We start from the raw sequence: 13171 nt of genomic DNA, 5'->3' as shown, positions 1-13171 counted from the left end.
CCCTGACCTAGCCTAGAGTCAGACTACAAAGTGTGATGCAGCATACAGAGAAAGCAGAGTATTCAGCAAGCCTGTCAGTACAGCAGTGTAAGAGAGAAAGCAAGCAGAGTTATTGAGCAAGCCTGCCAGTTTAATGCTAAATCCTGCTGGGACCAAGACAAAGCTTGAAGACTGTTTCTGATTAATGTTTATGCAAAGTAAAGCTGATGTTCAACTTTATACAGGGTCTGGACTCAATTATTCTTTCAAATCCCTCAGTTATACCCCCTATTTATTGCTTCGGAGCCAAAGCCTGGGGTCCAGCCGTATCCAGGTAGGAGCACCGTGACACACATAAAGAGACATTTTAGGCCGCAATATACCACTCGGCATTCCTACACCTGGGATATGTCATAATATATATATAGGGCCCTAAGGGGAAGGCCGCCCGTTGCACATGCACCAGACCACCTCAGCAGGGAGTATGTATTTCTTCAAGGTCAGGCAGTGGCAGCTCATCAGAGACACCAGTTTTATACTGAAGCCATTGAAGAGGCCACAAAATGTTGATAGTTTATGCTGCATTCATCCCTCCTATCTTCCATACTGATGCAACAAAGGGACAGCTTACGTATGTACCTTGCTGTCCATCCTGTAATTGTTGGGGACCCACAAGGATAAAGTCCCATGGAAGTAGAATAGGATGAGGAGCTGCCACTGGAGGAGGAAAAGGAGGAGTTGGTGGTGGAGGGGCAGGGAGATAATGATGATTACAGGCCAGCCATGCTTTTGGACCCTCACTATCAAAGCAAAATGGTGGAATGTTTCCCTCCTGCTGAAAGGGAGGCCAAATCACTTTGTTACCAGGAAACATTCTGTATGCAGCTATTCACAGTTTTCGGTGAGCAGGCGCCTGCCCCCCCCCCCCCCCCTTCCCCCATTCTCCTCCACCCTTTGCAGGGTCACCCACCTCCTGCTTTCTTGCTTTCTTCACTACCAAAAACAGCAGAAGCAGCAGCAGGCAGTTCAGTATCATCAACATGTGAGAGAAATGTTTCAATGTGCTGTGCCAGGTGGGGGCAAATCAGAGACCTACCACCTCAATGCACAAGTTCAGTCCTACCTGAACTCTGACTTTTCTCCAGTGCATACCTTGTTCCCTGACCCCATGGGCTTCTGGGCAGCTACACTTGAACAGTGGCCTGAACTGGCTCAGTATGCCAATTCGCACGCTGTTCTCTCTTGCCCAGCCTCCAGTATCATCTCAAAGGGGATTTTCAGCACGACTCCCAAATGGACCAAGTTAGCATCCGCCAGTGTCCAAAACAGAATTTTTGTCAAAAAAGAACAAGGCAGGGATTAGGAAGGATTTTCAGTATCCTCAGGGTGTGGCTCGGTGATGTTGCCCTATCTTGCCACTACCACTGTCTGCCTGCCTACCATCATGTTCCAAACCATATAGCTGCTGCTGCCATCATGCCACTGTGCTGTCTGCTTTCCTATCACCATGTTCTATAGCGCATGGCTGCTACTGCTGCCATGATGACACTGTGCTGTTGTTATGCTGGTTGTCTGTGACAGCCGCGGTCTTGGACATCGCTCTGCTCTCCTTGTGTGAATTGGGATTAGAGCTCTGTAAATTTTCCTTCAGCACTGAGAGAGTTAATGCTCCCTGACCCTGTCCATGTGCTGGTTAACTTGCTGATCAGTCTCCCTATTTAGCTGGGCTGTGGTTCCACCTCCTTGCCTGAACTTTGAGGTTATTCCTTGCTAGTACCAGTGAAGGTGATCTTGTCTAAATATACATGTACCAAACCTTGTTTGTCTTCGGATTCCGCTCCTTGCTGCATGCCCTGACCTTGGAACTGTGACCTGGATTACACATGTACTCAGCCTTCCCTCACCTTGGTACTGCTATTTGGAATACGCAAGTACTCAGCCTGCCCTGACTATTAGACTGTGTTCAGACTACGCTTTTGCCTGTGTCCTTGGTGCTTTACATCAGGGTCTCTGATCCCCATGAGTCAGCAGCCAACTATACCAGGCAGGGGCGTACATAGAAATCATTGGGCCCTATAGCAAGAATCTTAATTAGGCCCCCTAACTCCGCCCACTACCCATCCATAGCCCATCCTACCACCTGCCCTAGCTCCTCCCCTGCCACATCCCCATTGTATTCCTACTGACCCAGAGAATAAAAGGCACAGGTCAGTTTCGCCACAAAGGGAATGCCGTAGGAACAAAACCCGTAAAATGGTGGAGGAATTGCGTTTTTTTTTTCCAATTCCAATCCATTTGGAATTTTTTGCCAGCTTTCCACAACATTGCATGCCATATTAAATGGTGGCATTAGAAAGTACAACTTGTCCCGCAAAAAATATGCCTTCATATGGATATGTGACCGGAAAAATAAAAAAGTTATGGCTCAAGGAAGATAGGGAAGAATAAAGAAAATGCAAAAATGAAAAAAACTCTGGTATCCTAACTGTTAAAGGGGTTATCCAACCCCTATTATGCCCCCCAAAATGTCTCGCCACCGCATACAGGTAAGGCTGCGTTCACACTTCAGTTATGTGATCAGTTATTTCCATCAGTTATTGTGAGCCAAAACCAGGTGTGGGTCAAAAACACAGAACAGGTGCAGATCAAATAATTACACCTGATCTCTGTGTAGGCTTCACTACTGGTTTTGCCTCACAATAACTGATCGAAATAACTGACCAAATAATGAAAGTGTGAACGCAGCCTTATACTTATGCTCGGGAGGGTGCAGCCAATAGCAGGCCCTGAAGGAAATGAACCTCCCTAGCATCACCCGTGATGCTAAGGAGGCTCGTTCCCATTGTGGCCTGCTATTGACTGCCCCCATGTCTCTAGATGTTTTCATTCATATGACGGGGGGGATGCAGTGGCGGCCGTGTGGACATCAAAGACGCTGGTGCCGGGACCGGGCTAAGTATTAGCTGTATGAGGTGCCCTGGCATTTTGGGGGGAGCTATAGGGTTTGGATAACCCCTTTAACTCCTTGCTGCTGATGCTTAGTTTACCATGAGAAAAAATAGCCATTTATCATGAATAATGACTTTAGAGTTTAACTTGATATTGCTGTCATAACGTGCAAGAAATAAAAGCGTGAACGTCATACATTATACACAAAAAACATGATATATTACACGTTACACACCAATAATGTTGTTAAACCTTGCACACACCAGTAACTGCACCATATAGTACTTCTCCCATACACTATGCACAAATAATAACATAATATGCTATACAGATAAATAATCCTGTTAAGACATCCATAGTGTTTTGCGGTCCGCAAATTGCGGACCACAAAACACTGACACCGCACATCGCCGGCACTTAATAGATCATTCTTATTCTTGTCTGCAGCTGTGGACAAATTTAAGAAAAGGCTCTATTTTTTTCTGGAGCCGCGGACCGGAACTTTGGGGCAGTGGACCGGAAATGCAGATGCACTGTGTGCTGTCCGCATCTTTTCCAACCCCATTGAAAATGAATGGGTCAGCACCCGTTCCGCATTATTGCAGAACGGATCCGGACCCATTCAACGGACGTCTGAATGGACCCTTATACAATGTACACAGATAAAGCCACCATATCCTGTACACCGTGGGACAGGGCAGCTATTAGCAATTTTGTCCCATAATTGCCACAGAGTCAGTGCCACTAGGCACTGTTAGAGGAGGCAGATGTCAGGGACACTGCAGTGGGTGGGAGATTAGAAGCTGCTAGAGACTATATGAGGGGAGTGAACATAAAAGACAAAGGGAGATGGAGAAGATCTGTTATTAGAGGGAGGTTAGCAGCAGCTGGCATGGGCTCTTTTATATGAAAGGGGAAAGAAGCAGGTGGCATGTTAGATCAGGGGGCAGAAGTTGACAAGGGCTTTGTGCTAAGGGATTGGGCACATGAAGTCCAATAGGTGATAGGCGCTCAGTTACTGATGGATGGACAGAAACAGATTGGAGGAGGACAGAGGGTTCCATGGGCTTTGTGAGTGGGTGGTGGTGACAAAGAATACAAAAGGTGGCAGGTGCTCTGTTATGAGAAGGGGGCACAGAAACTGGTACAGGTTCTTTGGGTCACAGAAGGTGGCAAGGAGTCTCTGGGGACTTCAGGGAACATAGAAGATGATAGTGGCTGGAGGCCACAGATGGTTGCAGCTATTCTGTGGGGAAAGTAGTAGAGGGGCATACAAGTGAGGTTCTGTGGGGGCCAGGAGGGAGATAATAGGTAACAACAGCAGGATAGAGGGAGGTGGCAGACAGCTAGTTTCCTACCTGAGATTCTTTCCCGTCTGGAAGTGGGGGCGTGGATTCAAGGGCAGGGCGGGGCTTCATGGATGTTGGCGTGGTCGGTCAAGTTCTGTCTGCTTGAGCCTGACAGGGAGGGTCGGGACATCAGCAGTGTGTGCTCCTTCTGTGTAGAGAATAGGGGGGACGAGGGAGGTTCGGAGGGGGGCCCTGACTGAGCATAGGGGAAGCAAACAGGGCCCGGCCAGGACTGAATGGAGGACAAGTGGGCAGGCTGCCTCAATGTCCGATAAACTGTCTGCAGATGTAGGGGGCGGGGCCTTTTATGCGCTCTGGGCCCCCCATGCCACGGGCCCCATAGCAGCTGTGTGGTCTGCCTATATGGTAGGTACACCACTGATACCAGGACTACTACAGGAGGTAGCTGCCTGGTTAGTTCCTTGTGGCCAAACCCTGTTCCCTGTACAGGGGTTAAAGGGTGAATAACAGGGAACTGCCAGGACAACGCCCTTAGATTTAGCCCAAAGCCAAACTGCTTAGTTCGCACAGTGGGTCCACAGTGTCTTTTTTCCATAACACCATATGTATTTAAACACCATCTACCTCTGATAAGGCACAATTTTTGGAAGCTTTCTAATATGAAAAAGCATAACACATAAGATGGTGCAGTATGTTTTTAAACACGCTTTTAGTTAACAATGTCAACCATACGTTTACCCACAGCTATAAATGTCAGTGTCCCTCTGACATTATTTTTGGATGCTTTCTGGATATAATCTGTGAAATTATGTATAACAGTTCCACAACCTTTGTCAGCTGGGTGGATTACAGTTGAATCATTGGACCTGAGGGAGTATATAGCTCTAAGTATCCGATGGTGAGATTAACCATTTACTTATGAAACTTCCTTTACTTCATTTACTTGTCTAAATTCCTAAATTCTTTTGAAGCTACTGATTGGAAAGTCTCAAGGGAGCTACCTCTATGATGCAGAGGATAAAACTGTCCATCCTTCCTCTGAGTGCTCTAAGATCCAATAGGGGAAGTTTCACTTGCGGCAGTGGGAAAAAGACACTTAAAACCACAAACTAGTGTCTCTCAGCATTTTCATCTTTATCATAATAGCTATCCTGCACTTCTAAGTTTGACCATCATCAACAAATCCCCAAACACACAAAGAACTGATATCAGCAACTTATTAATGGGGAATCTTTTTAGATCTTCAAGTTCCAGACACTGCACCCCAGTGGGCTTAACCTCTTAAGGACATAGGGCGTACAGGTACGCCCTTGTGCCCTGGTACTTAAGGACACAGGGCGTACATGTACGCCCTGTGTATTTTCGATCACTGCCGTGCGGCTGGCAGTGATCGGAACCCGGTGCCTGCTCAAATCATCGAGCAGGCACCTAGGCTAAATGCGCGGGGGGGTCCCGTGACCCCCCCATGTCGGCGATCGCGGCAAACCGCAGGTCAATTCAGACCTGCGGTTTGCTGCGATTTCTGAAGTTTCTGGTCCCCGCAGTCCCTGACTGCAGGGATCAGAAACTTTATATGCCATAAAAAAAGTTTTATTTACCCCCCCCTGCACCCCCGAATGATTTTTATGGTGGCGGGAGGTGCAGGGGGAGGGTTGCGGGCGGTGTGGGCGGTGCGGGAGGCGGGCGGTGCGGCAGGCGGGATCGCGATCCCCCGCCCGCCTCCCCTTGTATAATCGTTGGTGTCTAGTGGGGATACCAGGGTGCCAGCACATTGCTGGCACCCTGGTATAAACGGCTGACATCTGCGATGCGATGTCAGCCGTTTAACCCTTTCCATACAGCGGTCCGTACGGACTGCTGTATGGAAAAGGTTAACAGCGCAGGGAGCTCCCTCCCTCTCCCATCGGGGGGCTGCTGTGCCTTTGCAGCCCCCCGATGGGGAGGGAGAGAGCCCCCAGAGAGCCCCCCGAGAGATCCCCTCCTTACCCTTCCCCGTCTGCGAAGTTCTGAGCAGTACTGAGCAGACGGGGAAGGTTCCCATGGCAACAGGACGCCTCTCAGGCGTCCTGCTGTCCATGGTGCTGAACAGATCTGTGCTGAATGGCATAGATCTGTTCAGTGTAAGTAAAATACAGTACAGAACAATATATATTGTACTGTACTGTATTATTCAGACATCAGACCCACTGGATCTTCAAGAACCAAGTGGGTCTGGGTCAAAAAAAAGTGAATAAAAGTGAAAAAAAAGTAAAAATCAAAAAACACATTTATCACTGATAAAAAATGAAAAAAATAAAATTCCCTACACATGTTTGGTATCGCCGCGTCCGTAACGACCTGATCTATAAAACGGTCATGTTACTTTACCCGAACGGTGAACACCATAAAAATAAAAAATAAAAAACTATGATGAAATTGAAATTTTGCCCACCTTACTTCCCAAAAAAGGTAATAAAAGTGATCAAAAAAGTCGCATGTACGCCAAAATTGTAACAATCAAACCGTCATCTCATCCCGCAAAAATCATACCCTACCCAAGATAATCGCCCAAAAACTGAAAAAACTATGGCTCTTAGACTATGGAAACACTAAAACATGATTTTTTTTGTTTCAAAAATGAAATCATTGTGTAAAACTTACATAAATAAAAAAAAAGTATATATATTAGGTATCGCCGCGTCCGTATCGCCCGGCTCTATAAAAATATCACATGATCTAACCCCTCAGATGACCACCGTAAAAAAATAAAAATAAAAACGGTGTAAAAAAAGCCATTTTTTGTCATCTTACGTCACAAAAAGTGTAATAGCAAGCAATCAAAAAGTCATATGCACCCCAAAATAGATGCCAATCAAACCGTCATCTCATCCCGCAAAAAATGAGACCCTACTTAAGATAATCGCCCAAAAACTGAAAAAACTATGGCTCTTAGACTATGGAGACACTAAAACATTTTTTTGGTTTTAAAAATGAAATCATTGTGTAAAACGTACATAAATAAAAAAAATTGTATACATATTAGGTATCTCCGCGTCCGTGACAACCTGCTCTATAAAATTACCACATGATCTAACCTGTCAGATGAATGTTGTAAATAACAAAAAAAAAAACGGTGCCAAAAAAGCTATTTCTTGTTACCTTGCCGCACAAAAAGTGTAATATAGAGCAGCCAAAAATCATATGTACCCTAAACTAGTACCAACAAAACTGCCACCCTATCCCGTAGTTTCTAAAATGGGGTCACTTTTTTGGAGTTTCTACTCTAGGGGTGCATCAGGGGGGCTTCAAATGGGACATGGTGTCAAAAAAACCAGTCCAGCAAAATATGCCTTCCAAAAACCATATGGTGTTCCTTTCCTTCTGCGCCCTGCCATGTGCCCGTACAGCTGTTTACGACCACATATGGGGTGTTTCTGTAAACTACAGAATTAGGGCCATAAATAATGAGTTTTGTTTGGCTGTTAATCCTTGCTTTGTAACTGGAAAAAAAATATTAAAATGGAAAATCTGCCAAAAAAGTGAAATTTTGAAATTGTATCTCTATTTTCCATTAAATCTTGTGCAACACCTAAAGGGTTAACAAAGTTTGTAAAATCAGTTTTGAATACCTTGAGGGGTGTAGTTTCTTAGATGGGGTCACTTTTATGGAGTTTATAATCTAGGGGTGCATCAGGGGGGCTTCAAATGGGACATGGTGCCAAAAAAACAGTCCAGCAAAATCAGCCCTCCAAAAACCAAACGGCGCACCTTTCACTCTACGCCCCGCTGTGTGCCCGTACAGTAGTTTACGGCCACATATGGGGTGTTTCTGTAAACAGCAGAGTCAGGGCAATAAAGATACAGTCTTGTTTGGCTGTTAACCCTTGCTTTGTTAGTGGAAAAAATGGGTTAAAATGGAAAATTAGGCAAAAAAATGAAATTCTCAAATTTCATCGCCATTTGCCAATAACTCTTGTGCAACACCTAAAGGGTTAACGACGTATGTAAAATCAGTTTTGAATACCTTGAGGGGTGTAGTTTCTTAGATGGGGTCACTTTTAGGGAGTTTCTCCTCTAGGGGTGCATCAGGGGGCTTCAAATGGGACATGGTGTAAATAAACCAGTCCATAAAAATCAGCCTTCCAAAAACCAAACGGCGCACCTTTCACTCTACGCCCCGCTGTGTGGCCGTACAGTAGTTTACGGCCACATATTGGGTGTTTCTGTAAATGGCAGAGTCAGGGCAATAAAGATACAGTCTTGTTTGGCTGTTAACCCTTGGTTTGTTAGTGGAAAAAATGGGTTAAAATGAAAAATTAGACAAAAAAATGAAATTCTCAAATTTCCTCCCTATTTGCCAATAACTCTTGTGCAACACCTAAAGGGTTAACAACGTATGCAAAATCAGTTTTGAATACCTTGAGGGGTGTAGTTTCTTAGATGGGGTCATTTTTGGGTGGTTTCTATAATGTAAGCCTCGCAAAGTGACTTGAGACCGGAACTGGTCCCTAGAAATTGAGTTTTTGTAAATTTCGGAAAAATTTCAAGATTTGCTTCTAAACTTCTAAGCCTTATAACATCCCCAAAAAATAAAATATCATTCCCAAAACAATTCAAACATGAAGTAGACATATGGGGAATGTAAAGTCATCACAATTTTTGGGGGTATTACTATGTATTACAGAAGTAGAGAAACTGAAACTTTGAAATTTGCTAATTTTTTTCAAATTTTTGTTAAATTAGGTATTTTTTGGTGCAAAAAAAATTTTTTTTTTGACTCCATTTTACCAGTGTCATGAAGTACAATATGTGACGAAAAAACAATCTCAGAACGGCCTGGATAAGTCAAACCGTTTTAAAGTTATCAGCACTTAAAGGGACTCTGGTCAGATTTTCAAAAAATGGCCTGGTCCTAAGGTGTAAAAAGGCTGTGTCCTTAAGGGGTTAATGAAACTAATGAACATACTAAGTGAGATCTAAATCCTTATAAGACCTCTTGCACATGAAAAAGTTGTGTGCCTGTGGCCGTATTGCGGCCCGCATACGGCAGATCCGTAATACACGGGCATCAGCCCGTGTGCACTCAGCATCACAGATGTGGACTCATTCACTTGAATGGGTCCGCAATCACGGAGATGCGGAACGGAAGCACAGATCGGAACCCCACGGAAGCACTACGGAGTTCTTTGTTCTATTTTTTTGTGGTGCGGACGGATCACGGACCCATTCAAGTTGAATCGATATGACCCAGCCGCCGCACGGACGTTGCCCGTTGCAAATTGCGGACCCCAATGCACGGAACAGACTGACTACGGCTGTGTGCAAGAGGCCTAAATCTTGGTTCCATTATTGAACAGCTTTACGTGACTTTCCTTAATATATGGTATTGTGAGAGATGTACCTTCATACCACCTTTGCCATCTCACCAAAACACCTACTGTATACATGCCTATTTAACATTTTCCCTTACTTTGGGGTTTTTAAATGTTTTTTTTTTTTTTCATTTAGGGAATTGCCTTTTCTCTCTGAATTGATCTTTAACCAATTGTTTTAATGTAACATTTTTTGCTTTTATTTTTGGTTTCATTTTCACATTAGCTGATTAATAGCTTCCCCTTTTTTTCCAGTATTCAATTTTTAGACAAGTTTTAGAGTAACACTTAAGTCACTTCAGTGCCTTAGACTTCAGTATCCCTTATGAGCTTATAGTAATCCTTAAAAGCAGAGCACTGCATTTTTTTTTACATGATCCTGTTTTTTTTCTGTTCTTCAGATCTGATGTGAACTCTCACATACATGGATTTTCACGGACCATCCTAATGAGTGCACAGCTTCATTGATTGCTATGATGCCGTGCGCTTCGTGCAGCCGCCGCTGTACAGTAATACACTCATATAGATCATACGAGTGTATTACTGTACAGCAGCTGCGGCACGAAACGCACGGCATCATAGCAACCAATGACGCCTTGCATTCAGCAGGACATATGTGTGAATGAGGCCTTAGTCATTTACATATTTTTATTGAATATAGGTTTCCCTTCACTTTTTGATCATTATTTTACCCCTCCCTTTTCTGAATGAATCATGTTTTGAGATCAGATATTATTCTCCCCTTCCCCCCTCTAGGGTGTTAACTCTGCTTTTGAACAACTAGTTTATTATGTCAATGTAGCAATATGATCTAATGTCTTATATTTTATATTTATTTTCTTTTACCCTTATTTCTATTATGTATTTATTTGTAGACATATATTTATACATTTGTTGTGTTATTGTTCTGATCCTCTGGGTCTGCTTGTTGTAAAATTGTCACTTTGTTATTTTGACTTCCTGGTGGCTGTACAAACTTCCCGCCAAGCCAATGTTTGCAACAGCCTGACGAAGGCAACAGCCTGCAGCTGATACAATCATTGGCGCTGTATACTTTTATGTATATTTTATTTGATTCTTATAGTTTTTTATAACAAACTTTGCTGGACTGAGCTCCCTGCTCAACCTGGTTTACTACTGTTCTGTAAGCAAAATTTGGGGAGTATGCTGGCTACCCCAGGCTGTTACCAAAGTTACAGCATGGTAAATTCTCATATTGAATGGCACTATTTTCTGTTCATAACATAAAAAAGAAGCTTAACCAGTTAGAAAACAAGTTTTTTCTGCTTTAGTCTCTGTTCACTTACTGTTTGAGTCCTCTAATGAAGGTATAGAATCGCTTAATTCTATATAGTAAAAAAAAAAAAACTAGTTGCCGATGTATATGGGTCAAGTGCAAGTGAAGAATGGGGCCATATGGATTTCTCATCATGTCCACCAGTAATATTTTCCAGCATATGCTGAACGTATGTACTGTAGTTCACAAAAGGTATGTGAACAGAGCGTATCAAAAATAGATTAAAGTTGCCATGTTCTATTGTGTTTGATATACTGTATATTAGACCACACTAGGTTAAAAGCTTACCAAAAACCTTTTTCCATCAATTCCTTGCTTTTTAACCAACTTCTCACAATCCTTAAGGTTGCACTAGAAAAAAAAAACATAGTTTTAGTACAGACTATTCACACACAAAAAATGCTGAGAAAGTACATAAAAAAGGGAAAAATACACTCAAATGCTTGATCGTGTTGATAATTATTACTGAAATTCATGATTTATAAAACAGTTTTTTATTTAGAAAATGTATATTAAAACTAGGAGCTGTTGTTCAGTTATTTTGCACTCTAATTATTTTCTGGCTTTTTTTAACCCATGAATTAAGTTTAAATTAAACGTTCTGAATGTTTATATATCTTACTATATTTGTAATATCATCCCCCTCTTTATACCCTGTTTATTGAATGCACTATATCATTATATGATTTGTAAGTATTCCCTGCGTAGGGTGCTAGTCATGCTTTTCCTTTTGTCAACCAAATGAAACATTGAAAAAATTTAGATGAGGCAATAAACTAAATTAACACTTTTCTAGCATTGCTATGTGATTTATAGGGATACAGTACAATGAGCTAAAACATCTTGGCAACTGCAGTATGTTAATATTAGCAATATTCAAAAAGTACTTACCCTTCTAAAATAATCAATAAGAGCATCAGGACTCCACAAGCTCACTTCAGTGCATGATGGCACCTTTCGAAAATCCATTTGACTTTTGTTTAATAAAAAGCTTTGAAGTTCAGTTCATAACAGACAATAAGTAATAAAATCCAGAACTAAAACTTTCTTTGTGTAATCTTGAATTTCTTATTCAGTAGGACGATGAAGTATGGAGATTATACAAGTACCCAGGATATAGGCTTAAAAACTGTAGTAAAAACAGTAGTAGGTTGACACATTTTCTAAAACAAAAAAGCTGCAACTTCCTCCACTTTACTGGTTCACAGTTCTCAGAAAAAGCCAACAGCATATTTCCTTTACCACTTCCTCATTTGCTGAATAAACTGCAAGCATAACTGTTTCTTTATATGCTCAACTTGTTGAACTAGAAGAACTAAAGTTGCACAATTGATTTAATGTACTAATAAACATTTAAAGAGAATCTGTCACCTCTGCGGACATGTCTGTTTTAGTGACTATTTGCATATGCAAAATTTCCATTTTAATATGTTTATTGGGTTTCAAAAAATATGACAACCACTTTATAACAGAGTACATTAGGCAGCAAACAAAAACGTATGGCAGCACACCATTACACATGCAAAAATAGCACTAGGGATTATGCTGAAATAAAGTGGTACTATACCTACTATACATATAAAATGGAAGCTCTTTGCACACATTCTTGATCAAACGTGTGTCGGGCCTGTCTACCAGGTGTCAAGGTGGCTTCTGCAGGTGGGTACCTAACACTAACAGAACTGCCTCTCCTGGGCCTAACCTAAGCCGACAATGTTCAGGGCAGTGTAGGAACCAGCTATATTTATACTCTACTCAAAAGCCCTGGGCAGATGGACGGGGAGTGCTCAATCTAATGGAGGGAGTTACCCTCAATATATACTACAAATTTATACTAGCACATCCATAGTCACAGGTGCACATCCATAAAGCTAGCATGCAGACAGCAAGTGAAAACGTATGGCAGCACAACATTACTCATACAAACAATAGAAGTAGGGATTAGGGATTATTCTGGATTAAAGTGATACTATACCTACTATACATAAAAAATGGAATCTCTTTGTGTACATTTTTGATCAAACGTGTGTCGGGCCCATCTACCATCATAAAGGTGGCTTCCGCAGATGGGTACCTAACAGAACTGCCTCTCCTGGGCCCAACACAGGTTTGATCAAAAATGTGCGCAAAGAGCTTCCATTTTTTATGGATAGTAGGTATAGTATCACTTTAATTCAGAATAATCCCTAATCCCTAGTTCTATTGTTTGTATGTGTAATGGCGTGCTGCCATACTTTTTTTTTTGCTGTCTGCATGCTAGCTTTATGGATGTGCACTGGTGACTA

The 13171-nt window shown here is 42.4% G+C and overlaps 1 protein-coding gene across 2 annotated transcripts in view; it reads right to left on the bottom strand.

Moving 5' to 3' along the window:
• LCP2 (lymphocyte cytosolic protein 2) overlaps positions 1–12027 on the bottom strand; it is a 583862-nt gene extending 571835 nt beyond the window's left edge. For both annotated transcript variants that reach the window (XM_040442789.1, XM_040442797.1), the window contains exons 1-2: positions 11778–12027; positions 11175–11237 (exon numbers count right to left, since the gene is read on the bottom strand). In XM_040442789.1, the coding sequence (XP_040298723.1) occupies positions 11175–11237; positions 11778–11855 (141 nt within the window). In that variant the 5' untranslated portion in view covers positions 11856–12027. The remainder of the gene's footprint in view (positions 1–11174; positions 11238–11777) is intronic.
• Positions 12028–13171: the final 1144 nt, after the last annotated feature.

This window comes from Bufo bufo, chromosome 1 (assembly GCF_905171765.1).
Source record: "Bufo bufo chromosome 1, aBufBuf1.1, whole genome shotgun sequence".
Lineage (NCBI taxonomy): Eukaryota > Metazoa > Chordata > Amphibia > Anura > Bufonidae > Bufo > Bufo bufo.
This window is presented reverse-complemented; position numbering and strand designations above follow the sequence as displayed.